Source organism: Protopterus annectens, chromosome 5.part0 (genome assembly GCF_019279795.1).
Source record: "Protopterus annectens isolate FY-2018-M chromosome 5.part0, PAN1.0, whole genome shotgun sequence".
Lineage (NCBI taxonomy): Eukaryota > Metazoa > Chordata > Ceratodontiformes > Protopteridae > Protopterus > Protopterus annectens.
The window spans coordinates 1829698980-1829726150 of record NC_056735.1 but is presented as its reverse complement, the minus strand read 5'-3'; the positions used below and the strand labels follow the sequence as shown (position 1 = coordinate 1829726150).

Below are 27171 nucleotides of genomic sequence, written 5' to 3'. Positions count from 1 at the left end.
AAACTATTAACAAAAATACCCTCCTCTATTATCTCATCTCCTTTATCGCCCTTACACCTTCTCTCTTCCTCCTTTTCTTTGGGCTGCTCTAACTCTTTATCTTACCTTCCTCTGCCCTAGATTTTGAACAAGTCTTCATTGTAACAAATATTGTTACGTAAAACCTGACAATCTATACATACTGATATTGCACTGCAGATACCTCCTTGTATTATTTTTATTATTTATTTAACATTTGTTTATTAAAAAAAGTTACACATATACAACCCATGTCACTGTTGGCTTTAATTGAAACAGTGTGTAAATGATGTAAGGCTGTTGATGTGAAATACAAAAAACATCTAGCAGCAAGGAGGCAAAAGAAATTTAACGATGACTATCAGGTTTCAACAACTTTTCTCTACCACTCTTTCTGATGCCCAGGGCCAATGAATGTTTAGAAAATCTTGATACTTAAAGGGGGGATATCCATACAAAACATAAAACATCTTTACAGCACTTTGATGATATTGTTTTATTTACAGTATACACAATCAGAGAGAAAGCTGTGTAAATTAAGAAAGAAGTGTCTGAACTTGGTGAGGAGATCTGTGCAGAATGGATTCTGGTTCTCTGTATTGATTGGATGGATTCATCACAGCTGCATATAGTTCACTGTAGGCTCTACACACCAGCTCAGTCGATTGTTTCAGTATCTGCTCTCTGAAAAGGAAGGAAGAGAAAAATAATTTGTAGTTAGCACAATACATTTCATCTTTATAAATGTATCATCAAAGAATCTCCACCACCACAGTCATGGGCATACACACCCAGTGATGTGTAGGCAATTTCTAGAACCATCCTTTAGTAAACCTTCTATGAAATATCCTCTGTCCTTGATATCAGAGAAGACTAGCACTGACATACTAGATTACTATAATTGTAACAGAAGGTTCATAGGCAAGTACTAGGCAATCAGTCTGCAGACAATTTCAAGACTAGCCAAAAATTCTATTCAAAATTTCTCTCCAGCATCACGGACAGCAAGACAGGATAGGCCGGGAGAGAATTTGAGGCTGCCCATTAAATTATCTATGTTTAACATCAAGGTGGGAAGGGTGCTACTATGCCTGACATATACTTGTTTCAGAGGTGAGGGATGTGTTAGGATTTGAATTTATTATGCCAAGATGTCTTTTAATATCTGCTGGTGAAGGTTTAGTTCCTTAAAACAAGTATTTGACATATCTTCAGTTCTGCATAGGAATAGGAGGTCAAACAGGGTTGGATCTTTCGTGGAACATAAGGCTAGTCACAGATCTCCATGGAGGAGACTGTAAGAGACTGAGTACAGAGAAACAGCCACCAGTCTCTTATGATAACTATGATTTTAGAGGCAATTGATCTTTTTAGTCATGAATCTCTGCGGTCTCTCAAGTTGTTTGATATGTTTAGACAAGCATGTGCCAAAAGGTGCATTATATTCAAAAATGGATCTGATGAGATATGTGTAAAGGGGAATAAAGACTTTCTTTGGATCTAGTGCAGAGGCCTTTGGAAATCACATGGGCCAGTTAGAAGGCTTTCTGAACTACTGTGGTGACATGATGGTAAAATGATAAGGAATTATCAACAAGAGTACCTAGATCTCTTGCAGCAGTGTCTGATTGGAGGGGTGCATCTCCTATATGCTAAGTGAAACGGTTTTGTTTACCAAAATGAAAGTAAAGTTGTGTAAGAACTTACCAAAACATGTCTTACTGATCACTGTTGTAGTATTCCAAACAGATGGGTTTTCGTCGCTGATGTCTGTCAGCATTCCAAAGCATAACCTTTCCTGGACTGTACATCTGGTGTATGACTTCAGCTGTATGAGAGTAAATCCTCAGACTATGTCCAAGCCAGCGGCCTGAAGACCTCTGACAGAGAGACTAGTTAGCTAGGATGGAGTGAGAGGAGTCTGCTTGGTCCTAGAGTCCTTCAGACAGGGCAGTAAGAGAGAAAGAGGTGGTATCCAAAAGGAGGAAGGAGGGTGGGAAGGAATACTGCAACTTTGATCAGTAGGACATCTACTGTAATGGTAAGTACCTACACAAAGTACAGTTGTGTACCTACCATAAATGTAGATGTTTGAGTGTATTCACTGTTGCAGTCATTGCACTCGGGTTATCCTGCTGGCAGGCTACCCGCAGTTGGCCTGAATTCCAAAGTCCTGGTCCGGCGTCGGCTGCTGTTGCCTCTTCCCTGACGTCAGTGTGCAGGGGTATAAAAGATGCAGCTGACGCCATTTTCTTCAGTTTTTCTTGCCCCAGATGTCAAGTGCCCCCAAAAAGGTAGGCTGTAAATATTATGATCATAAAAAAGCATGCACATAACCTTCATCTACAAGCAAATACACCACATAGGTTGTATAGAATAGAGAGGTACAGATAAGTCCCAGCAAAGAAAAAATAGGGATGGTGGGAGGGTAACCTGGACTGCAACAGTGAATACACTTGAACATCTACATTTATGGTAGGTACACAACTGTACTATGTTAATCGTGTTTCACTGTTGCAGTCATTACACTTGGGTTGAATCCCAAAGCTGAGGTTTGGTGGCTGGGCCTAAATAAAGTTTGGAGTGGCTATAAGGCCCTGCAGAACTGCAGTGGCAAAGCCTGCTCTGGATTTAGAGTAGAGAGGTAAATGGTAGTGCTTTGTAAAAGTGTGCACTGAAGTCCAGCTTGCAGCCTCCAAAATGTCCTTGGTTGGTACTCCTCGGAGGAAGGCTGCTGAATTGGCTGCTGCTCTGGCAGAATGTGGCCTAATGCCCTTGGGCACTGATTTGCCATGTTGTGAATAGCAGAAACAAATGCAGTGGACTATCCATTTTGAAATAGTCTGCTTGGAAATGGATTTTCCTTGCGATCCTGCAGCATATGCCACTAAGAGTTGTTCAGTCTTTCTGAAGGCTTTAGTTTTGTCCAAGTAAAAGCGTAGCTGTCTGTGTATGTCCAAAGAATGCAGATGTCTCTCCCCCTTATTCTGTGGGTTTGGATAAAAGGTAGGCAAATGTATGGTTTGGTTAAGAGCCACACTGGACACTACCTTAGGCATAAATGTTGGGTTTGTCCTTAGAGAAAACCCTGTCCTGATGGAAAATAATAAAAGGTTCCACAGCCATTAGTGCCTGTAACTCTGAGACTCTTCTTGCTGAAGTTATTGCTAGGAGAAGAGCGGTTTTCCATGACAAGTATTTTATCTCTGCTGTAATGGCTGGCTCAAAAGGAGACAGTGTGAGTTTTTCCTAGACAAAACTGAGGTCCCAAACAGGTATTGGAGCTCTCCTTGGAGGTCTTATGTTTTTGGCCCCTCTGAGAAACTGTCTTAGCAGTGGATGAGAAAAAATAGGTGGGTCCATATTATAATGAGCTGAAATAGCAGAGGCATGGATCTTAATTGATGAGAAGGATAGGCCTTTGCCCAGCATCTCAGTTAGGTATTGCAAAATCTGAGGAATATTTGGTACAAGTGTGTCAATTCCCTGCGCTTGGTTCCAAGCCCAGAATCTCTCCCATTTTTCTGCATAACATTTTCTGGTGCTGGGCCTCCTGGCCTCCAAAATAACATCCATAACTGCTTTAGAGAGAGGTGTCTTCTGAATGATTACATTATCCACCATGCAGCCAGATTTAGGGTTCTTAGTTGGCTGTGCAGGATCTGATTGTTCTGTTGGGTCAGCAAATGAGGTATTAGAGGCAATGTCCAGGCTGGGCCTTGAGACAAACTCTTTAGGATTGGGTACCAGTGCTGGCGTGGCCAGTCTGGGGCAATCAGTATCATTTCTGGCTTCTCTTGTCTGACCTTTAGGAGTACCTTGGAGAGGAGAGGCAGAGGAGGGAAGGCATATACTGTAAGGGCTTTCTAGCTGAATGAAAGGGCGTTCACTTTCCATGCTTGCTTGTGATAAGTCCGAGTACAGAATCTCTGTGGCTGGCAGTTGTGAGGGAGGCAAATAGATCTATGTCTGGGCATCCCCATTTCCCTGTTGTCATGTTGAAGATTTGTGAATCTAGTTTCCACTCGTGAGGATCCATGAGCTTTCTGCTTAGTTCGTCTGCCAAAGTATTTGTCTTTCCTGGCAGGAATTGTGCTTGCAGATGTACTTGATAAGTCAATGCTGTGTTCCACAAAGTCATGGCTTGTCTGCAGAGGGGATAGGAATGTGTGCCCCCTTGCTTGTTTATGTACCACATGACTGCAGTATTCTCCATCTTTATCAGCAGTTGTCCTGGATGAAGTAGGTCCTTGAAGGCTGTCAGGGCATTTTGTACAGCTAGCATCTCTTTTTGATTGATATGAAGATGCATTTGGTTTGTGGGCCATGTGCCCTGAATACATTTTCCTGCCATGTGCACCCCCCCCCCCCCAGGCATAATCTGATGCATCTGTTGTTAGTGTCTGCCTGGCAGTGGGTAAGGTGAATGGCTGTCCCTTGTGGTGACAGGCCTGTGCCCACCATTGAAATTCCTGCTGCAGGCAGGGAATGAGAGTAATTACTGTTTCCAGGCTGTGGCAATGTTGAGTCGAAACACTTTTTAGATACCATTGTAGTTTCCTCATATGCCGTCTTACATATGGAATTAGTAGAATGCAGGATGCCATGTAGCCCAGAGCCTGCAGAATTTTTCTTGCAGATAACTGGGTCTTTGTTGCCATGTTTTTGAAGTAAGAAGTTAGTTGACTTTGTTTGTCTGGCATGAGATAAGTCATCTGGGAAGTTGTATTTAAGCTTGCACCCAGGAATATTATCTCTTGAGAGGATACTAGTTTTTATTTCTTTTCATTTACTGTGTACCCTAGGCAAATTAGTAATCTTTTTACAAACGCCAGATGCTGTAGTAGAATATCTTTGGGCTTTGCTTGAATAAGGCAGTCGTCCAAGTAGGGATATATTTGAATTCCTCTTTTCTGCAAAATGCAATTACTGGTGCCAGGCATTTTGTGAAGACCCTTGGCGCAGTATATAAGCCAAAGGGCAGTGCAGAGAATTGGTAGTGCATTGAGCCAGCTATGAATCTGAGGTATCTTCTGCAAGATTGTCTGATTGGGACATGCAGGTATGCCTCTTTGAGGTCCAAAGTTACAAGCCAAGCCTTCTTGTCCAGCATGGGCAGAAGCTGCTGTAGAGTCACCATTTTGAATTTTGGGACATCCAGAAAAGTATTTAGAATAGACAGGTCCAGAATTGGTCTCCAGGCTTTGTCCTTTCTTGGTACTAAGGAAAGTCTTGAGTAAAATCCTTGTCCCTGCTCTTGTTGTGGCAATGGCTGAATAGCCCCCATGTCCATGTGAGATGAAACTTGTTTTTGTGCCTCTGCCCATTGATTGTGTGGCAGGTCTGGCATACCTTTTGCCTTTGGAAGGGTGTGAAAGTGGAACCTGTAGCCCTGAGAGACTATGTTTAAGACCCACTTGTCCTGGGTGATCTTGTGCCAGTTTTGTGAAAAATGTGCTAGCTTTCCCCCCAAGGGTGCTGCCAAAAAATAAGTGCTTGGCATTGGCAGAGGGAAGTCATTGGGACTGTTTTCTATAAGGCTGTATGGGCCTGTATGAGCCCTGGGGTTGTTGCCTGCCACTAAGGCGTCTGAAGCTGCCTCTTTGTGGTCTGTCTGACACTGGAAAGGACCAATTCTTAGAGGGCCAGTTCCTGCTAAATCTGGGTGGCTGTACCTGTAAGAAATCCTTTACTGTCTGCATAGATTTAGCCTTATCCTCCATTTTCTTCAACATCTCTTCTGCCTTAACACCAAACAAAGTATCATGCTGTAATGGAGCATCCAATAATTTTGCTTTAACATGACCAGGCAGATTCTTTTCCTTTAACCAAGCATGCCTTCTAATAACAGAACCTGTAACAGCGGCCGTGCACGAGGCCTCCAGTGAATCATAGCCACATTGCAAAGTATGTTTTCCCACTTGTTCAGCTGCATGCAATAAATCCTGCAAATCTTGGTTCTCAGAACATTCAGAATTTGTCAACATTTTCTGTTTTAACAAAGACATTAAGTATTGCTGATATTTAAGCATATGAAATTGACAATTTAAATCCCTTACAGCCAAGGTAGCAGAAGTGTAAACTTTTTTCCCCCCATCTGTCCAAAGCCCTAGAATCTCTAACTGAGGGGACAGGAATTTTAGCAGAAGCAGCCTTGACCCCTTTGGGACCCTGCGAGATAGCTTCTGGGTCAGCAGCAGGGTTTTTGTAAAGAAATTTATGGGAGTCTGGAACCCTGTAGTATCTGTCCGGCTTAACAGGAGCAGGAGGTAAAGAGTCTGGAGACAGGCCGGACTCTGAAAATACATTATCTACTATGTCTAGAACAGGGGGAATTGCAAGAGGTCTGTGCTGAGGAAGTAAAAGAAAGTAAGTCTTTTCTTAGAATAGGAATAATCTTGGCTCTCCCACTGGAAATGCTCCCTCATGGTATGCAGGGTTTCCCCAAATGAATAGTCCTCAGGAGGAGAAGCTGAAGGAATAGAATCTTCAGCATCAGAATCCTCATAGGGAGGAAAAGAATATCCCTGTTCAGTAGAGGAATCAGAGGAAATGGAAACCTGATCAGAGGAATCATACTCAGTGTCTTGCTAGGCCTCTTATCAGGAGGGGGATGGGAACCCCTGATCAAAGTAATTAGGTCTTCGGCCATTTTGAGCATCTGTTTCTTAGGCATAGAAGTCTGTCCTGGAGAATGCTGTACTAGTTTCCTTGTCTTTAAAACTGTTTTAGACTTTGTCTTGGATGCTGAAGTAGGCTTTATATAAAGTTGTGTAGGTCTGAAGACACCCTCAGAAGCCGATGCCTGCTCAGCGGCTCTGGACCCATCTGAGGGATTAATTTCTGAAGGGCCAATACCTTGAGTATCCAGAGGCCTAGCTGTCTCCACGTGGGAGTTGGAGGCGGCCTGTGGCTCTGAGGTAGCGGGAGTCAGGGGCTACGAAAGCGCCTCACTGAGCACCGGTGAACCGTCGACTGGCCTAGAAGAGGCTTTGTCGTCGGTTTTGGACCTCGGATGCTTATCCTTGTCTTTATCCTTGCGTTTTTTTGTGAATTCCGGTCGTCCGTTGTTCCGACAGCATTATATAGTTAAACCTTCTGCCAAAATAATGAAAAGCAAAATCGTACCGACACTTAATAGTGCATTGGTTAAACCTAGCACAAAACCGACAACTAGCAACGTCGTGGTCAGGGCCTAGGCAAGGAATACAGTAAGAATGAAAATCCTTATGAGGTATTTGCTTCCCACAAGAAATACAATTGTTAACTTTTTCTGACATCGGTCTGGAGCAAGAAAAAAGTTTCCCCACCTGGGTACTTAGTTTTATTGAAGACTTCGGATGTGAAATTCGATTTTGAAAATCTCAAGAGTCGGCCGACCGGCACTTGCGAACTGCTTTTGCTTCAGGCACTGCGCGGCAAGAAAGACCGGAGAAAATGGCGTCGTCTGCATCTTTTATACCCCTGGCGCACTGACGTCAGGGAAGAGGCGACAGCAACAGACGCCGGACCAGGACTTTGGAATTCAGGCCGACTGCGGGTAGCCTGCCAGCAGGATAACCCAAGTGTAATGACTGCAACAGTGAAACACGATGAACATCAGTACTACGTCATGACTGAGATCACTGTTGCAGTATTCCAGTGATTCCCAGAGCTTAAGGGAGCAGAATGGTGGATGCTTATTGGGGAGAAGAACTATCCAACAGTCTATAAAGAGAGAACTGGCCTAGCAAAGGCAGCACTGGGTCTTGAAAAGGATTACATTTTGTAGCATTTAAAGAAAGTGTGTACATAAGACCAGATGCCAGCTTCCAGGATTGTAGAAGACCTCTGAGGATACCATTGCCCTGGTAGAATGAGCTCAAGGGCAGGTGGGCAAGGATTTGCCATCGAATGAGCAACAAAAGGAGCCGCACTTAGAGTTCCAGCTTGCAATAGTTTGTTTAGATACTGCCTGGCCCAGTTTGGAGTTCATGAATGAGACAAACAGTTGATCTGATTTACAAACAGTGTTAGCTTTATCCAAATAAATTCTCAGCTGTCTATGTACATCTAGGAAGTGCAGGAGTCTTTCTCCCTTGTTGTCCTCTGTTCTGTGGGTTGGGAAAAAAGGTAGACAGGTTGTCTGCCTGGTTTAGGAACATCTCATTCACCACTTTAGGCATGAAGGAAGGGTTGACTCTCAAGGATACCCAGTCCTTGTGAAAAATAAGTAAAAGTGGAATGGCCGCGAGCACTTGAAGATCTGCAACTCTGCTAGAAGAAGTGAGGGCAGTAGCAAGACAGCTTTCAATGTACATAATTTGAGATCTGCTGAAGTGCCTGGTTCAAATGGTGACAGACTGAGCTTCTCCAGGATTTAGCTGAGGTCCCAAGGAGGGGGCATGGGCTTCCTTGGGGGTCTTAGATGCAGTGCCCCTTTTAGGAACTGTTTGACCTCAGGCTTGGACATAACAGGTGGACAGAGTGAAAAACAGGCAGAGATGTCCGAATGGTGGGCTTTGATGGAGGAATATGCCATATCTGTGTTCATGAGTTCAGACAAATGTACTTTAGGATAAGAAGAACCTCTGATTTTGTGGGGTCCTGATTATTATTATGGCACCAGAAGGAAAATTTGGCTATGCAGGATTTTTGAGTGGTGGGTCTCCTTGCCTCCAGGAGTACGTGCAGTGCATACTCTAACTGGTGCCTGAAAGGGATCAGAACCCCACCATCCATAGGCTTAGATTTAGAGATGATAGGTTTGAATGAAGCAGTAACACATTCTGCTGTGTGATGAGATCCTTGTGTGGTAGTTTCTGATGATTGCCCCCGGCTAGATGAAAGGGGAGGAGGAAGCAATGCTCCAATGGCCAAAAGGGAGTCACCAGAAGAGTCTTGTTTTTTCCTTCTTGACCATTAGTAATACCTTTGGAATTAATGGGAGAGAAGTCAAGACGTCTGCTGAAATAAGAATGCATCTGTTTTCGGGGGCTGAGAAGCAGGGAGTCCTGGTGCAAAAAAGGAAAAGTTGCTTGTTGATCTCAAAAGCAAATAAATCTGAGGTGTTCCCCACTTCTGTAGAATGCCCAGGAAAACCTGTCTGTTTAGGGTCAGTTCATGGCGATCCCTGATGGACCTGCTTAGTTGTTCTGCTAGAATGCTGCCCTGTGATGAGTGAGTAGGGTCATGTTCCTCTGGGTAACTAGGTCCCAAGCCATCTGCGCTAGTCTTCATAATTGGTGTGATCTAGTCCATCCTTACTTGTTATGAACCACATGATAGTGGTGTCATCTGTGAATACACAAAGAGGGTCTGGTTTCCAGTTGTGACAGAAAACCTGAAACACTTGGATGAGGGCCCTCATCTCCTTCAGGTTGATGTGTTCCTTTCTGAGCCTGGGCTGCCATCTGCCCTGGACTCATTGGATACCTATCCAGGCCCCCCAGGTGTCATCTGACATGTCTGTGTACATCTCTTGAGCTGTAAAAGGGAAGCCTTGGATTGAGAGCTATTTGGGCCACCCATCATGAGCTCTCCTTTTTGAGTAAAGGTATTAGGGGGATCTTTTTGTCTAGAGGATAAGAATGTTGAGACCATACCATTTCAAGTACCAATACATTTTTCTCATATGCAACTTGGCTAGTGGGAGCACTGGGATGGCTGCTGCCAAGAAACCTAGGGCTCTTAGAAGTTCCCTGGCTGGGTATGTGTCGAGGGAGGAAATGGGATGCAGGTAAGCTGTAAGGCTTTGCACATTCACCTGAGATAGGCAGGCCTGCATCTTCTTGGTGTCCAATCTGCCCAGGAACACTACTAGGTCCTGAGTGGGCTGCAGATTGGCCTGCATCTTCTTGCTGTCAATTCTGCAGCCCACTCAGGACCTAGTAGTGTTCCTGGGCTGCAGATTGGACACCAAGAAGATGCAGGCCAATCTGAAGCCTAGGACCTAGTAGTGTTCCTGGGCTGTAGATTGGCCTGCATCTTCTTGGTATCCAATCTGCAGCCCAGGAACATTACTAGGTCCTGAATAGGCTGAAGGGACGACTTTTTGTAATTGATGGTGAACCCCAACTTCAAGATGAGGTTAAGGTTGAAGTGGAGGTGTTACAGTAAGGTCTGCAGCAAGATAGCCTGAATCAGTAGGTCATCTAAGTAAGGGAAAATCTGAATTCCCTGAGCTTGGCAAAAGGCTGTCACTGGTGCTAGGAACTTTGTGAATATTCTTTAGGCTGTGGAAAGCCCAAAAGGCAAAGCAGTAAACTGAAAGTGAGATGAGCCAGTACAGAACCTCAGAAATTTCCTGCAGGAGGGATGAATGGGAATATGTAGACAAGCATGCTTTAGATCCGGAGAGATTAGGAGCGTCTGTGGGAGAATAAAATGCAACAGCATCTATAGGAAGAGAATTTTGAAAGTTGGCACTTTGAAAAAAGAGCGTCACAAAGAGAGCTCCAGTATGGGTCTACATTCTCCTCCCTTTTTTGGAACTAAGAACAGTCTGGAGTAAAACCCCCTTCCTAGAAATTTGGCAGGCGCTGGTTTTATTGTGCCTTGAAGCGAGTAGTTCCTGAAGGATAGATGGAAGAAGCTATAGTTGGTTGTGGGGAGGAGGGGGGATGCTATTCAAAGTGGGGTAAGTGTCTTCCAAAGCATGGCATAACCCCTTTTTATGATACAAGGCATTCACTGGTCCATGGTAATCTTTTCCCAATTTGAAATGGACTGAGTAATGCTTCTGTAGAAGGGCGAGGCAGAACCAAAGGCGGTGGACTTAGAATGCAGTCATGTTGACTTTTCTAACAAAGAAGGCCTCCTAGATATAGGGTCAGCCCGAAGTTTCTCTGGAAATCTCTTCTTGGGAGCCCTTCTTTGTTTCTGGAATGGTATGCAACCCCTTCTAACAAAAGAAGTGGGTTTGGTTGAGTAGTTCCTCTGGTAACTTGGTGCAGAGGTAAGCAGAATCTCTTTGTAGTCTTTCATAGATTTACCTTGTTCTTGTAAGACTTTCAAACAGCTGGCTGCCTGTTGGAGTAACAAAGGATGCTTGTCAATGGGTGAATCAATGAGCTTGGCTTTGAAATCCTCTGGCATAGGTTGATTGTGTAATCACGCATACCTGTAGAGGACAATACTAGCAGCAGCTTCTCTGCAAGAGGTCTCAACAGCATTATAGCATTATAACTATATTTTATACTATGCCTACCCACCTGGATGGCCTGATTTACCACAGACTGAATTTGTTGTTTGGACTCAGAGCCCTGTGAATCCATCGCTAATTTGTTTAAAGTGTTGAGGATGGACAATAGATTTTGGTCATTTGGGTGCGGTAATTACCAGCTCTCAAAGCCAGAGTAGAGACCTTTTTCACTCACCTAAACAATGCTCTACTGCCCTTATCTTAAGGAAAGGCACTGGTGTTTGGCAGCAATTTAAAAGTTTTTTAAGAAGACAGAGACACTGCAGATGGGTCTGCCACAAGGTTCTTATACAGGATTTAAGGTCATCTGGAACTTTGTAGAACGCTGTCTGGCCTTTTGGTAGCAGGAAGCTGCAAACCAAGAGCTGTAGAAGTAGACTAGAAGTCATCCAAAAGGGCCTCTAGGACTGGACGGACAGGTGAAAGGGCAGGAGTGCTCACTTACCAGAGTTCGTAGTACCTTTTCTTGACTTCTGAAATTTCTGTGGAGTACCACTCAAAATGTTTAATCATGTTTAAAATAGTCTCTCCAAAAGAAGCCTCTTCCACAGAGTCAGGAGACATAGATTCTTCATCATCTGAAAGAACTTGACCATGAGAGTGAATTTTAGATGAGTAAGCTGGAGAATGGCTACAGTCAGTGGCATCTTCCTCATCAGAGAAAGAGCAACAGTAATTTTCAAGGGGTAGGGAGGGGCGGCAGAGCAAAAAAAAAAAGGTAGTTTCAGAGACATAATGGCCTTGAACAGGCCTTTAGAGAAGGGGGTTTCAGAGGCATAAAGGCCTAGACAAAGAAGGTGACTGGACATGTTTTGTCTTTTGTCACTTTTTCTTTGGTGTGACATCCCTTGGACCAAAAGGCTCAGACACCTGATGCATCTCAATTAACATTCTGGGAATTTCTTCCCTGACTAAATCTGCAGGATGCCTTCTGGTCTCACTGAAATGATAAGTAATGATCCCTCCTTCTCAGTAGAAGCTGTATCTTCAGTCATATGATCCTCTGGCACCATACCTGCCTACAGCTGGGTTGCGGTAGGGAGCATCTGAGGCAGAATCAGATGTACCATGGGTCTGGTAACCTAATCAGGTACACTGGAATCTGACCGAGCAGACTGCATATCAGGTCTAGGTGTCTTGAGTTTTTTCTTGTGATATGTAGGTAAATATTGAAAGGCAAAATCTGCCATCTTGGAGTGGGCCAAATGCTTCAGAAACTGAGTCTCTAGGAAACTGCTGAGTGAAGAAAAATGGGATCAGAAAGTCTTGGGCAGAAAGGGTTGGCAAATGCATGTTTTTTTCACACTCCTCACCCTTATTCAAATGTCTTAACATAAACAGAAGTAATCATTCATCAATCAAATGATTTAAACAAACTTCACAAGAACTAAGTTAATGCAAAATTGGCACTCACTCTATGAACATTTCTCCAGTATTTTCCATCTGTTAAAATATAGGCGCTAAACCTTATCATAGGTTAGTCATTATCAGAGATTTTTCTACTTTATTTTCTAGATTATTCACTGAACCATTAGGCTATTCCAAGTGGATTATCCCTGATGCTGAGTCCACTAAGACTTTGTTCAAAGTGTTTGGTCAATCTGTTGTGATGTACTTAAAACACAATATGGAAAAAATGTTACCCAAAAAAACTGTGTTGAAACAAGTATCCTTCCCTAATCCAATTCATATCATGTGTTTACTACCACATCTTCTGGTGAAGAAATTGATAAACAGTATTACGCACATCAGATTAACCACCTGGCTTTCTCACCTATGAATTAAAGGCTAAGTAGCCGCTCTACGAAACACATACACTTAATGATTAGTAGTCCGAGCAAAGGCCTCCTAACTACTAGCATTTCTGTGGTTTCCTGTTTCCGATGTTGTGAGCATTTCCCAGAGCTCCACAGTGCAATACTACTACACATATGAAAAATGAATTATTGCAGTGTGCCAAACCTATTAGTATCAAATTGTGGACAAGCAACATCTGCCAACAATATCGAATCATCACATCTTATCACAAAACTAGTGGCATGGCTTACAATTCACTCTAAAGAGTCAAATGATTGATGCCCCTTGGAAATTAGCTCTGATTGCTCCCAAAGACTCTGAAATGATTGACACCCCTTGGAAAGTAGCTGTGGTTGCTCCCATCTTAAAGAGAGAGCAGTCAACGCATTCAAGTACTACTGGTTAATATCATTACTATGTCCATCTATGCCGGTGTAACCGATGTATTTTCAGCTATAAGATGATCTGTAATCATAAATGATTATACAAGAGATTTAATATTACTACAGTATGAACTAAAGAAACACTACTACTCTGATCAAGAAATATGTATGAATTCAATGTCAGACCCATACAAATGTACTGGATCTTTCCTGTAATATACAGTTCAGACTCTCTTCCATTAGAATTTTTAGTCAAGCAAATACATGGCAGATGAGTAACTTTTTTGCTGGATATAGTACTTATTAAGAATGGCTCCTTCTAATCTGTTTTCACTGGAACAACTACTTCAAGCCAACAATTCATTTACTAGTTCCACAGATTCCACAAACAAAAGAAACTTGTCACAACAATGCTTTGCATCACAAATGTACTCCTACATATATCACATAAACATCTAGTAATGCAAATAGCTCAGTTTCACACTCCATAAAAAACAGCAGACTCAATCTCAAAAGAAGGCAATACAAGACAAGCCAACACCCTCAGACCCTAAAGAATCCAGAGTTCTAAATTGGTAGCCTAAAGGTGGTCTTGTTGCATAAGGCACATCTAAAACAAAATGTCATCTCTGTCCATGTAAGTGCTGCACCCTGACACCTTTCTATACAGTTGTTCTAATTCTGAGGTCAATACTACCACTGAAAAAAGGGCAAACCAATTCTGATGTTTTTAGTCTACAGTGTGATTTAAATCTATCAGGCTTTGGGCAGCCTGTTGTTTGAGTCACATGCCTTGATGAATGTTTCAGTGAACAAAGAGGAGTCAACCACTAGTACAATTCACCATTCCACTATTTAATGAAAGTTACCTTTCTGGAATGTTGCCGTAAGTCAGATGGAGTCATCCCTCCTGATTGCTCCTGTAACCAAATGTTTATTTTATTTATTTATCCTTTCTTGACCGGGTTAGTCGCACTAGGCTTGTAGCCTCTTTTCAGGGGAGACTCGAGGTGGTATTTATACTACTAGAATAAATTTGACTAGGGCATCTAGGGACTTTCCCTGCTCTTTTTGATAAGTGCCACAGGATCTTTTACATCCACCTGAGCTATCACCAACTCAAGCAGATAGGGCCTCGAATTAACATTCCATCCATTCAGAAGTGCACACCCCCATTATAATGCACTGCAGTGTCAGGAATTGATCTGGTGTTGGAATAGAATCCACAGCTTTCAGCACCAAAGGCCAGTGTGCTACCTGTTGTGCCACTGACACTGCAATGTAGGCTATGGTAATGAAAATGAATATTAGGACTTCTAGTACTTTCTAGGAATGCCAGTGATGTGTAAAACAACGGGCTACCAGCTCTCTACACTATGCATATCATGCAGTCATATACTGATGGAAGCAGCTGTCAGTGAGTTAATTGTGTCTGTGCAGAGGCTCACTGCACTTTTAACTAAGGACGGACCGGATAACGGCTCACCGGTCACAATGACTAGTACATAAGCAGAGCTATTTACTTTACATATGCCCATTTCGGTTCAGCCTCATTTCTCGAACACAGGAAACCCTCGGAGCTCTGGGGAAGCCAATGACATCAGTTCTTGGCTCCATTTGCCTGCATTCGGTTTCTCAGACTTGAATGAGGAGAGAAATGAAAGGCCTGGGTTAAAGAAACAGATTGAGAACTTTGAAGGGATATGCAAGAAATATAAGGCACTTCAGCTCAGCAATGCTTTTTTAAGCAAATCGTTGGAACTTAAACAAGAACCCAAAGGTTTGAGGTTGTGGAAGTTACCGATGGGTATTGGAGGAGGAAGTACAGCGTATCAGGAACTAATCGATCTATACAACAAAACGGGCTTAGAAATGATGGACATTATCATCAAAAACAATGCAAGTAAGTCAATTTCTTTGGAAAAAGAAATACTTCCTATGATCCAGGACATTGTCAATGATTTGTTTGCTGAACAAATTAATAGTTATCGTAAAGTGATTAAGAACATAGACGAGTTTGTAAAGAAAAATATGAGGTTAAATCAAAAAGTTAACTCAGGACTTTAATGATTACAAAAATAAAAGAGCATATCCTTCTGGAGCAACATTAGCTAACCCTGCTACACTAGTAACCACTGAAGGGGAAACGAGCCCCACTAGTCAACCAGGAGCTCAATCCCAGTAACAGAAACAACACACAAAATAACAATGGCCATTTTTTAGACCTTTCACAGCAAGTGAGGAGGTCCGAGTGACTTATGAACAAGGAGGAGCAGGGTTACAAGAACCAGTACTATGGAACTTAACCCCACAGGCAATACAACAGAAGTCACCAATGGACAATGAACAAGAGACATTAAATTGTGGTTTTAAGACCTGCGAAGGTGAAAAATCCAATACAGAACTATGCATTGGTAATCAACAAGTAACATTTGACTTTTTGGACTACCTTTAGCTGATTTTAGGGATTTTGAAAATGTGAAAGGGGGGGTTATAATTTTGTCTCAACGACAACAATGATTCATTGCAGTGTGACATTGTAAAGAAAAATGGTTTTACCATCTATAATTTTACTGCTTTGTCAACTGATGAAACATACCACAAGGTGCTTAGTAAAGGTATTTCTTTTGTTCCCTCTTTCAAACTTGATGTTGTGGATTTATTTACCAGTTTGAAATTGTTTACAAGAAAACTGAATTAGAAGTTACGTACCTACCATAACGTTCCATGTTAGTTGTCTCTTTTCTTCTCTTTCTTTCTTTGGGATGGGGTCGGAAGACTGCCTGGCGACTCCATTCACTCACTCTAAAAGCTTCGTTCCATCGGGACCCCCATCGCCCCTCCTATCCCCACAATACTGGCTGACTGATCGGTAGATGTGTGCAAGCCAGGGCATCCAGCTAGGCCTTCCAAAATATAAAAAAAAAAAAAATAACCTATAGGCTGACTGAAGGGTGAAGGTGTCCCCTGAAAACTATGAATATATATATATATATATATATATATATATATATATATATATATAGAGAGGTGGGAGAAGATGGTCTAAACAAAAGCAAAGAAACAAGAGAAACAGAGACAGATGACATGGACACGATTATATTAGGTACAGTTGTTGCTCATCTAAGCTCTGTCTTTAGCGGGCAAGGACTCTTTGGATGGCACGTCCTCCTCGACCAGCCTGGGTGGCTTCTTGGAGACAGTGGCAGGGTACAGTGGAACCAAGTCCAGCTCTAAATCTGACTTAAAATGAATAAATGAATGATAAGTGAAGGTGAAGCTAGAAGCCCGAATCAATAAGCCAGTCAATCAGATAGTCTATATTGAAAGCTAAAAAGCTAAAGAAAGAGCCTGAGCTTTAGTTGAGGTTGCCCTGGGTTCTGGATCATACACAAGGTAATCGAAATCATACAGCAATATAATCAGAGAATCCTTAAAAGAGAAGGTAGCCAAACTGCTCTCTTCATAAAACTGCATAGAAACATCACTTCTTCTAGTGTGGAAACATCTCTAAATGAGTTGTCCTAAAGCTTGGTATGAGCGAGCTGGCGGTAACCAATGTTTTTCGATCTCCTGTCTGTTAGAATAAAGAACACAGGAAGATCAATGGTTTGATTCAAATTTGATCAAGATCAATGGTTTGACCTTCGGCAAAAGGTGGGGCATGGACAAAAAGAGGACACCTGGTAAAATGAGACAAATCTATGGATAAAACTACAGCACATGAACTCTTCAGAGAGAATCTTCTGGAAGAAACTCTTCTGGCTGAAGTAGTGTTTTCCAGATAGCAATTTTTCATTTGCATTGAAGCCGAAGGCGTCCAAAGGGGCGTTCAAAGGGAAGAAAGAGGGGTTGAGGAGCAGTTGAGATCCCCATAGAAGAGGATCCCTGATAGGTGGTTTTTGCCAGAAAAAGGAAGAAAAGATGGCAGAGTTTGTACATCCAAACTGGGAGACTCTGACTCCAAACAATTGAAAAGTTAGATTAGAAACCTTGATGGAAGGTGGTAGAAGGAGACTAGAAAAGAGGGAAAAGAAAATCTAGAAGTGAAAGATTGGAATGGAAGCAAAGAAAGGATCTATATAGATCGTAACAGAGAAAAAAAAAAAAAACGCTTCCACTTTGATTCGAGATACTTTAAATGAAGAAGAAGATAGGAATATCTCGAACTGAGAACCTGATTGAGTAGAGGGTTAGAGTTGGAATTGGAGTTGGAATTGAAGTGAGACGCCTGTGAGGTTCAAATATGGGAGGGACCAGTAAACTGATGTCTGGTCAAGAGGCTTGGAACTCTGGAGATGCCAGCCAGAGTTGCTCCACCAACTACTTGAGGAAAAGAACCCAACACCAGTGTGATGGAAGAGGCAATGAGGATCATGGAAGCTTGGAGATCTGGCGGGTTCTGGATTATGGAAGTGATATATGGAAAAAGCTTAGCCAAAAGCATAGGCCCCGGGCCAATCGTGAGGGAGGCCTCCTCTGCTAGGATAGCCTGAAAGGGGAAAGAGGGTTGCTGAATTGTCGCACTTGCTTGCTGTGCTGCAGCAGTTTTGGGAGGCAAGAGACTTCCACTTTTGTGTTTTCTTCAATTTTTCAACAGAGTGAGGGATGAGAAGAGAGATCGTGAATTTGTCAATTTGTCCTGCCAATTTGTCTGGATTCCCCGGAGGCTTCGTGCTCTAACCGTTGCTAACAGAAAGAAATGAAACCAAAGTCTGCTGTAGTCACAGTCCTGCTGCCTCTGGAGCATGATCTGAGGACGCCTTGTTTGTTGATGTACTACACTACAGACCTATTGTCTGTCTGAAATGCTATAGTTCCTTTGGGAAGAGAGTCTTGTAGTGCTTCACCTTTACTAGCTACTGCTCTCTCTCTCTAGACACATTCATGCAAGTGGCATTCAAAGTGAAAAGGATGCCCTATGCCCCCACCCGTCTTCCTGGTAATGCCCCCCACCCGATCAGGCGTCCGGGGTATCAGTGTATGTGGGAAGAGCGAGGAACAAAGGGTCTTCAGGAAGAAGAGGGGGGGATGAGATCCCAAGAAGAGGGATATGATTCCAATTATAGTGTGTGGAATGGAATGGAGGGGGACATTGGTTTGCAGTGAAGCTTGTGTGAAGAGCACCCATTGTAAGATGATTCTCATGTGGAATCTGGCTAAAGGAAAGAGAGGGATAGCAGTCAGCGTCTCCCTAAGACCTTCAGAGGGAGTCTGAGACTTGTTTTGTTGTGACTGACAGACAAGACTCTGTTGTGTATGTCTGCCTCTGTGACTCTGCTGAGACTGGCTGACTGGAAGGTGCTGCTTCTAGATTTGTAATATGAAGGTAATAAATGACACAAATTTACTTTTTGCTCAGAGTAATTTACTGGAAATTTCATGAAATGTTAAGTGTGAGAGAACAGTGGTAGTATATGTGTGGTGGAGGCGGTGAAGGCTGTTGGGGCTGGTCGCCTTGAGCACATCGCTTAAATAGGGAATTGGCGTTGGAGATGCAGAACAACCATCTGGATTTCGGGGTGGTAAACATGCATCAGGGGCTGAAATAGGTGTGGAGACGGGGCCTGGCAGTAATGACTGGTGGACATGACTGGGAGGAATCTCCTGGGATGATAATGCTCATTCTGATGTGATAGTACGCATCCTGGAATCTCAATTGCACATCCATGGACCCTTGCCCAAAAGGGGTAGAGCTGGAAAAGAAGCGTAATGGTTTGAGTTGTGACCTTTTTCTTGACAAAAGATCTGAATGATTGCTCGTTGAGAGACTGTCTCCAGTCCCTGGTTGGAAATGGGTCTTGGAGAATTTGGTAGATTGGAAAGTAGATTTGGGTTGCTTTGGAGCTGGTTTGCTGCTTGCTTTGGCTTTTTTTGGCTCTTTTGCTCCATTTTGTTCGTATTGCCTGGGTGGATTTTCTGGAAGGGGGGTGTGCGTGCTTTGGAAGATTGAGAAGCCATGGGATTGTGTGTAACCCTTGATTGTGATATGATAGACTGACTTGTCTCTGTACCCAGATTAGGGAACTTCTGGGCTTCTGGGCAATCTCAGTTGACTGCCTCCGAAGGTGGACAGTCGGGCAACTTTCAGTAGGATCCTGATTCTCTGCGTCGGCTGAGTCCTCTGCCTCTAGAATTCTCTGTCCCCTCCCTCTGCCTCCTAGGGACCTCTAGGTGGATTGTTCCCCTCTGCGGCTAGTTCCTTGAGATCTGTCTCGTCAGGCAAAGCTCCTTGCACTGCCTTCAGGGCAAGGCCTAGAAGATTGTCTGGCACTTGGGGTCACGCCCCCGAGAGTGCTGCTTGCCTTCAGTCAAGCAGTGAGAGTCTTGCTCCCTTTCTAGAGAGAAGAGAGGGATGATCCATCAAAGGTCAGAGTTTTCCTTCGTTCCTTGAAATGGTCTGGAAAATTACAGAAATGGTCTGTTGGAGCGGCAGTAAATGACACACCTGCCCGACCAGCTGAGACACCTGCAGGCGGCCTGTCGTAAAGAGCAGCCAAACCTGCCGCTGTCTCCGCCTTGATCCTGTGCCTTGAGAAATCAGGAGAGTGACTGAAAACCTGCAGCTGTTGGATCCCAGCCCAGAGAGACGTTTCTCTCTGCTGACCCGCAGCTGAAATCTCTATAACATCTCAAAGGCAGATAAGTAGGTCAGCGCAGAGAAAGGAATTCTTCTGGCGAGAGATAGTTCAGCATACCTGTCCATAGTGTGAGGAGCTCGGACATAAGCAGAAAGCACCTGCTTTGGCTCCTTGTAGGTCCTGGACTGGGGCTGACAGGCACTTTAGATTTCATTGCTCCTTTTGCTCTTGGTCAAAATATGATTGTCTTAGCTGTTGGGGGGTGGGGTTAGAAGGTCGTGATAAAGGGTGGGCCCAGGAGGCCTTTGAGGTCACCACCTCTCAAAGGTTTGCCACCAGGGGTAGGAGGGGGAAGGGATAGGGTTTTAAGAGGTAAAAGGAGAAAGATCCAAGGGATAGAGGGGGAAATTCATTGTCCAAAGGGTTCGGGGACATTGATCTAAGATTCTGTTTTAGATCTAGGGGATGTCTCTTCAGAGGATTATCTTCAGAGGATGTCAGAGACAAGACAGAGGGGGAGGAGAGGAACTCAGGCAGACTCACTCAGCCGCTTCGTGTGCTTCCCTTCACGACTGCCTCCCTGCGGGTCAGCTCCTGCGGGTCAAGGGGGGCCTTGGAAGAGGAGATCGAGAGGGATGAGAAGAGAGAAGGGAGAGCCGACGAGGGGGAATGAGGAGAGCTCTAGATGGAGGAGGCAGGGTGAGGGGCAACCAGAGCCGGCAACCTGAGGGACCGACAGAGGGAGCAACTGGCTCCCTGAACCAGGGGTCTGTCAGCCCTCAGCAGGCAGAAGCAGAGGTCTCAGGCAGAAAAGGTGGGAAACCAGGAGAGCCGAACCGACAGAGATGAAGCCGAGGCGAACCTGAAGGAGTTCGGACCTGGCGAGGGACCGAGGGCCGAAGACAGGGGGGGTGAAGATCCGCGCCCCGAATCGGGCAAGGAAAGAGATCCGAGAAAGTCCCGGCCTCCAAGGAAACCCGGCGGAGCAGATCCGACGGCACGAAGGGTCGGTATGCCAGCCACTGATCACACAGAAACAAGGTCCCGAGCCGCCCGGCCTGTGGCTCAGGAAAGAGGAGGGACATGAGAGTGATGGGATTATGCGCCCCACGCCTGTGTCGGGCTTTTTTGCCACTGGGCCAGTGCCTCCGGACTTAAGAAGTCGACTCACCACCCTCTGAAGGAGTGAAGTTGATGGTTCGATTGACATACAGAGGCTGGAGATCGGCTCAGTTCTGGTGTGCGCGCTGGAGAGCCTGGGAGTGGATACCGGACCGGAGTAGATGATTGAGCCGACTCATCAGGAGAACCAAGCTGACTGCAACCCGACTCACGGTTCTGACATGAGTTGTTTCAAGCCTGCCTGGACAGAGGACGTGTCGAGGCCGCTCTCAGCGAACCGATGTTGAGAGACAAGCCGGAGAGAGAAGAGAAGTGGGGCTACGGGCAGTGAACCTGGTGATACCGAAGGTTTGGTCAATAAGCCCCCGGGGATATCCAGGCTGGCAAAGTTGGCAGGAGAGCTTAACTGCGAACTCCTCAGGCTTCTAGAGAGCAAAGACGCAGCACTAGTCCTGCAGTTCCTGCAGATTCTATATTGGAGTCTGTATAAAAAGGTCATCCGTCCCGAAGGTCCATCTAGTGACAGAGACAGCTTACACTTCAAAGCACACTCTGAAAAAAATTCTTACAGATAGAAGTCACACCAGAATAAGTCAAACACAAAAATTAACAACCACACAATTAAACAAGAATAATATAAATAGTAATTAAAAAAAAACATATTAAATTAATGAAAACAAAAAAACAAATGGAATTAGGGTCCTAGGAACTCAGGGAAAGGGAGGGACTACAAGGAAACAGCTCCTTAAGGAAAGGAGGGAAATGAAAAGGAGATAAAATGAAAGGGGTCCTTAGTTTATTTTTTCATGATAAGGGCGAGAAAGTAAGCTGTGTGTCTAGGGTCCTCACTAGGAAAAGTACTTTTATACCTGCTAACAGCAATGAGGTCACAGTATTGGAAAAAATGTGTGTCAATGAAATGAGGAAGGTGGCATCATCTAAAGGCAAACATAACAGACAGGACAACCTCAGTTTTGATGAAAGAAGGGTTTTATTTGAACAAGCAGGTAATAGAGAACTTAGAATAATGAGACCTAATAAAGAAGGGGGACTGTGATTATAACCCACATTGATTGTGTGTGTAAAATGCAACAGATATTAAATGATGACAGTACATACCGAAGGACATCAAAGAATGAGATGAACATAGCCTACAACAGAATTGACTTTTAATAGATGCTTAATTTCAGGGTGTACTTGATGAGAATGAATTTAAATTTCTTAAGGTAAATCACCCAATAATCCTGGTAATTTTTGGGATCCCCAAGATCCTCAAAAATGTTAATAACACTCCCTTTAGACCAACTGTTGCAGCAAGGGGCTCAAAAACTGAACCTCTTGCAGCATTTGTGGACTTGGGGATACCAGAGATAGTTAAAGACACAGGATATATACTTAGGGATTTGTGGCATTGTTTAGAATGTCTTAACACCATCAAGGACATAAATGAGTTTATCTTTTTGACCATCAATGTGGAGAATTTATTTAAAACAATACCACATGGAGAGGGCTTGACATATTTTAGGGAAAGCCTGCACAGAAGTAAAAAGTTGAATATGGCAAAGATCAATACTCTGGTAGATCTTATGGAAATTCTCCTAAAGAACAATTACCTTACATTTGAAGGGGAACTGTTTCACCAGATCTCAGGGGTTGTCATGAGGGCAAAATGTGCCCTGGAGTTTGCCAACCCTGTATTACTTTACTGGGAGGAATTATTTACTTTTCAGTCTATATTTAAAGAAAAAAATCAGACTATACAACAGATTTTTAGACGATATTCTCATCTTATGGAAAGGGAATGAAATTGAGGCTAAAGTGTTTGGTGAATACTTGAATCAGACCACCCCCTTCTTTAGATTTACCAGTCACTGGCATATAGATACGATTGAATTTTTAGATATTCAAATAATCAAAACTGGGGGGGGGGCTGCAAAGCAACATCTACCGGAAAAAAACTATAGTAACTCCCTTTTGTACTACAACAGTTGCCACCCATTTCACCAGAGAAAAAGTGTCATTAAAGGCCAAACGGTGAGACTGTCACGGTTGGTAAGTGATAATATTTACCAAAAGGAAATGTATAGCTTGATAGGGATGTTCTTGGAAAGCGGTTAAACTATAGTAACTCCCTTTTGTACTACAACAGTTGCCACCCATTTCACCAGAGAAAAAGTGTCATTAAAGGCCAAACGGTGAGACTGTCATGGTTGGTAAGTGATAATATTTACCAAAAGGAAATGTATAGCTTGATAGGGATGTTCTTGGAAAGTGGTTACCCTTTGAAATTACTCTTGAAAGTGCATCAGGAAGTACTAAGGAAGAGAAGTACTTCTTTTCTACCAATTTTGTGGGGTCATGACCTTAATATACAAAAGAAAGAACGGGGAAACCAGTGAAGCATTTATTTTGAGGTACAGCCATCAGGCACCCCAGATAATTGAAGTGATCAATAAATCACAGCATGCATGTTTCTCTGAGGAAACTAAAAAGAGGATTGGCACAATACCTAGAGTAATTTTCAGTAGAGGGAAGAATAGTAAAAACATACTTGAGAGATCCAAGGCAAAAATACAGAATTTACTCGTGTATAAATGTGGGGCATGTAGGAACTGTAAATATATCAATGATGGCCCCTACGTTTCTGTGCATGGGTATGCTAGGACTATACCTTGCCCAGGTAGATGCTGTTGTAACACACATATGGTGGTATATATTGCAACTTGCATAGGCTGTTCGGGCTTCTACGTGGGCAAAACAGTTTGTAGGTTGAAAGATAACATATCAGAACACATTAGAGCCATCAGGAAAAGAGACAAACATAATGCCCTTTTTTCCCCACAGAAAGGTTTGCCCTAATTTCAAGAAGTTAATTTTCTTTGTGATTGATAAAGTTATTTTACGTGACAGGGGTGATAATGACAGGCTGAGGATGGAAGAGAAAGAATATATATGGCAGGTTAGGCTTAATGCCACTACACCCCCTGGCTTAAATGACAACATATCTATTATGCCAGTTTTAAAACAGAGAACTAGAAAATTATAGGAAATTTGTAAGGATACTTACAGTATTTTTATTATATTTTTATTGTGTTAACTTCACTCTTCATTCAAACTGGTGGTTGTCAAAAACCTATGAGTGTGTTACATGATGTTGGCTTATGTATTGTTTGAAATATGTAAATAATTTGTGTACTTCAACATTTTTTATGAGAAAATATGGAGTGCAATACTGCTTTCAATTAATGCAAGATTCATGAGGTAGAAAACATTGAGGTAATGATTATTCAACACATGGTTGCTAGGTTAGCATTTTAGAAATTAAGCTGACTGGCTAATTTTAAAGTGGGGATGTATTTATAGTTTTGGGTTTTTTACTCTCATTAACTCTGAAGAAGCCAAAGTGTATGGCGAAAGCGCTAAGTTTTATTGGGATAACTTACACTGTCTGTGGTAATAAAGTGGAGTTTTTAGTTCACATTGTGTGTTTTTTGTTTTTCGTTAACAGTTGCTACCCTTTTGGGTTTTAGTACGTTTTTTCATGCAGTCATATACTGTTTAGAATTAAAAGTCAGATATGTACCAACGGCGTTTATGCTGATAGAAATTACTAAAGCCTTCCAAACTGAAGAGCATGTTATTTAGGTTCCAAATCCTGAGCCTTCACTACATCTTATCAGAAATACAAAGTTAACGTCTATGTGCCTGTCAAATCTCTCTCTCTCTCTCTGTCTCCTATATCTTACAAAAACTACGTGGGTCTGTTCTTAGATGGGGATATAAAGTCTAAACAGCATATTATGTGACTCACAATGTCCATAGGGAGTAGAGACTACTTGACAGATTTGTTCTATTAACAGTTTCAGAATTCTTTGCACCCGCAGCCTACTGCTCTCGTCATACTCACACATACTTATGTGGCATAAGTGCTAGATAATTTTATTATGAATGGTCTTGACAGAATCAGTAGGTCCTACAAAAGGGACGGCCACTATATTTCATGCTCTTCTCCTCACTCTGTTTCTTAATAAATCACTTCTTGGCACTCACTTGAAATGGGCTGTCAAATATTTCTTACATGCGTAATTATTCGAACTTTATGGCCATTCCTTCACTTCTGCTCTTCAGAGCTCCTTCAATTACAGTTTGGTTCTCAAAATACAAGCTATATAGCCCTCCTAAAATCTCAAAATGCTGGCTCTGGCTCAAGATACTTAAACTTTCTATTCGTATATGTTTGGAATATCCATCTTGTAGAAATACAGCCCACAACAATGACCATTTAAATTCCTGAATCTCAGTTAAAGCATCTACATTACTCAAATCTTACATCCTTCTAATCTTATGTAAATAAATATGCAGGACCAACAGCAAATTATTGCTTCATCTTTATTTATTTATTGATTTTCTTCAAACACCTTTACTGAATTATCATTTGTGACATTGGCAAATTCAGCAAATTCACATTCATATAAAAGTTATCAAACTATACAAACATAACAAACATTATACTTCACATATATCGCTATATATCAGATAACCTAAGCAATGTTACATAAATTACTCAATTCCCACCTTCTTTTTTTAAACAAAAAACATCTTTATTAAACCATCACTTACTACACAGGCGATCATACACTTTTATAAATGAAAACAAACCACACCGACAAAATCCTAGTTGCAAGCATTTTACATTACAAACCATACCAAAGCACTCCCAGTTGCAAACATTATGTCACTTATAATCTGCCCAATTTTTCTCACTCACACAGCTCATTTAAGTCCAGCCACCTTTTAAATCTCATTACTCCTTTGTATATATTGTTTTCACAATTCCCATTTTTTTCCTGTGTAGTTTGCTCCTAAAGATATCAATTCCAATTATTTTATCTCCGTTACGATATTCACTAATTCCAGTATGGTTGGTTTAGATTCTGATTTTCATTTTCCAGTAAGTGCTTTTTTGGCAGCCACCATTATTGGACACAGCAAGGCCTAACCATGATTAGGCAATTCTGATTCTGTATCATAGCTCAGAAAAATCATCTCTACTTGGGGTATAAAAATATATATGTAAACATTTCCAGGCAAAAATCCTAAACTTTCTAGATTTTGTTGCATATTTGGGAGACACACACATTCTCTCAATGTTTTTTGTGAACTGTTTATCCAATCTTTTTTCCCAGTCCTTTCTAACCTCCTCTCATTGATTCTTATAGTTATCATGCAATATTTTATCTTCTTCTTTCGGCTGTTCCAATTAGGGGTCATCACAGCAGATCATCTGTTTCCATTTCTTCCTGTCCTCTGTATTTTGCTCTGTCACACCAACCACCTGCATGTCTTTTCTCAACACATTCATAAACCTTATCTCAGGCCTTCCTCTTACCTGGCATCTCCATCCTTAGCATCCTTTTCCCAATATTCCCAGGTTTATAGGTTCATAGGTTGGTACTAGGCTATCAGCCCTAGGGCCTATACAAGCCTAGCCATAACAATTCCCTGGCTATTTCTTCCTACACTATTTACTTCCCTGGACCCCTGTCTAGCAGGGCGACTGACGTGATCCCCGGGGTGAATTTCCTTTCTCCCATCCAATCGTCAAGGTTCCTTTTGAAGAGGACCAAAGAGGCACTCTGCTTGACGTGTATGGGCAATCTATTCCAGAGTCTGGGGAGTCTCTGGGTCAGGAACTTATCCCTCCAGCATGTTTTGTTTATTGTGATGACAAGGTTTAGATCCCTGGAGCGTGTGGCTCTGAGGGATTGGGATTTCTTTAAGTGTAGCATGTCCAACAGCTCTGGGTTTGACATGGCCTTGTATGTTAAGCAAAGATCGCCTCTGAGTAGACGATATGCAACAGAGTATAGCTGGAGTTTTTTAAGGCGTTCAGTGTAGGGCATCTGCTTTAGGCCTGTGATTCGTTTAGTGAGGTATTTCTATGGCCTTTCCAGTTGTTGCAGATGTCTTGAGAGGTACATACCAAACGGGGCATTGTATTCTATAATGGGTCTAATGAGGGATGAGTACAGTGGGACAATGACCTCCTTTTTTCTGGATGAACAGCCCTTAGTGATGAGGTGTGCCA

The 27171-nt window shown here is 42.7% G+C and overlaps 1 protein-coding gene across 2 annotated transcripts in view; it reads right to left on the bottom strand.

Annotated features, from left to right (window-relative positions):
- Positions 1-267: 267 nt before the first annotated feature.
- The window catches only part of COG6 (component of oligomeric golgi complex 6), a 1421580-nt gene continuing 1394676 nt past the window's right edge, over positions 268-27171 (bottom strand). For both annotated transcript variants that reach the window (XM_044071656.1, XM_044071657.1), the window contains one exon: positions 268-702. In XM_044071656.1, coding sequence (XP_043927591.1) covers positions 555-702 — 148 coding nt within the window. In that variant the 3' untranslated portion in view covers positions 268-554. The remainder of the gene's footprint in view (positions 703-27171) is intronic.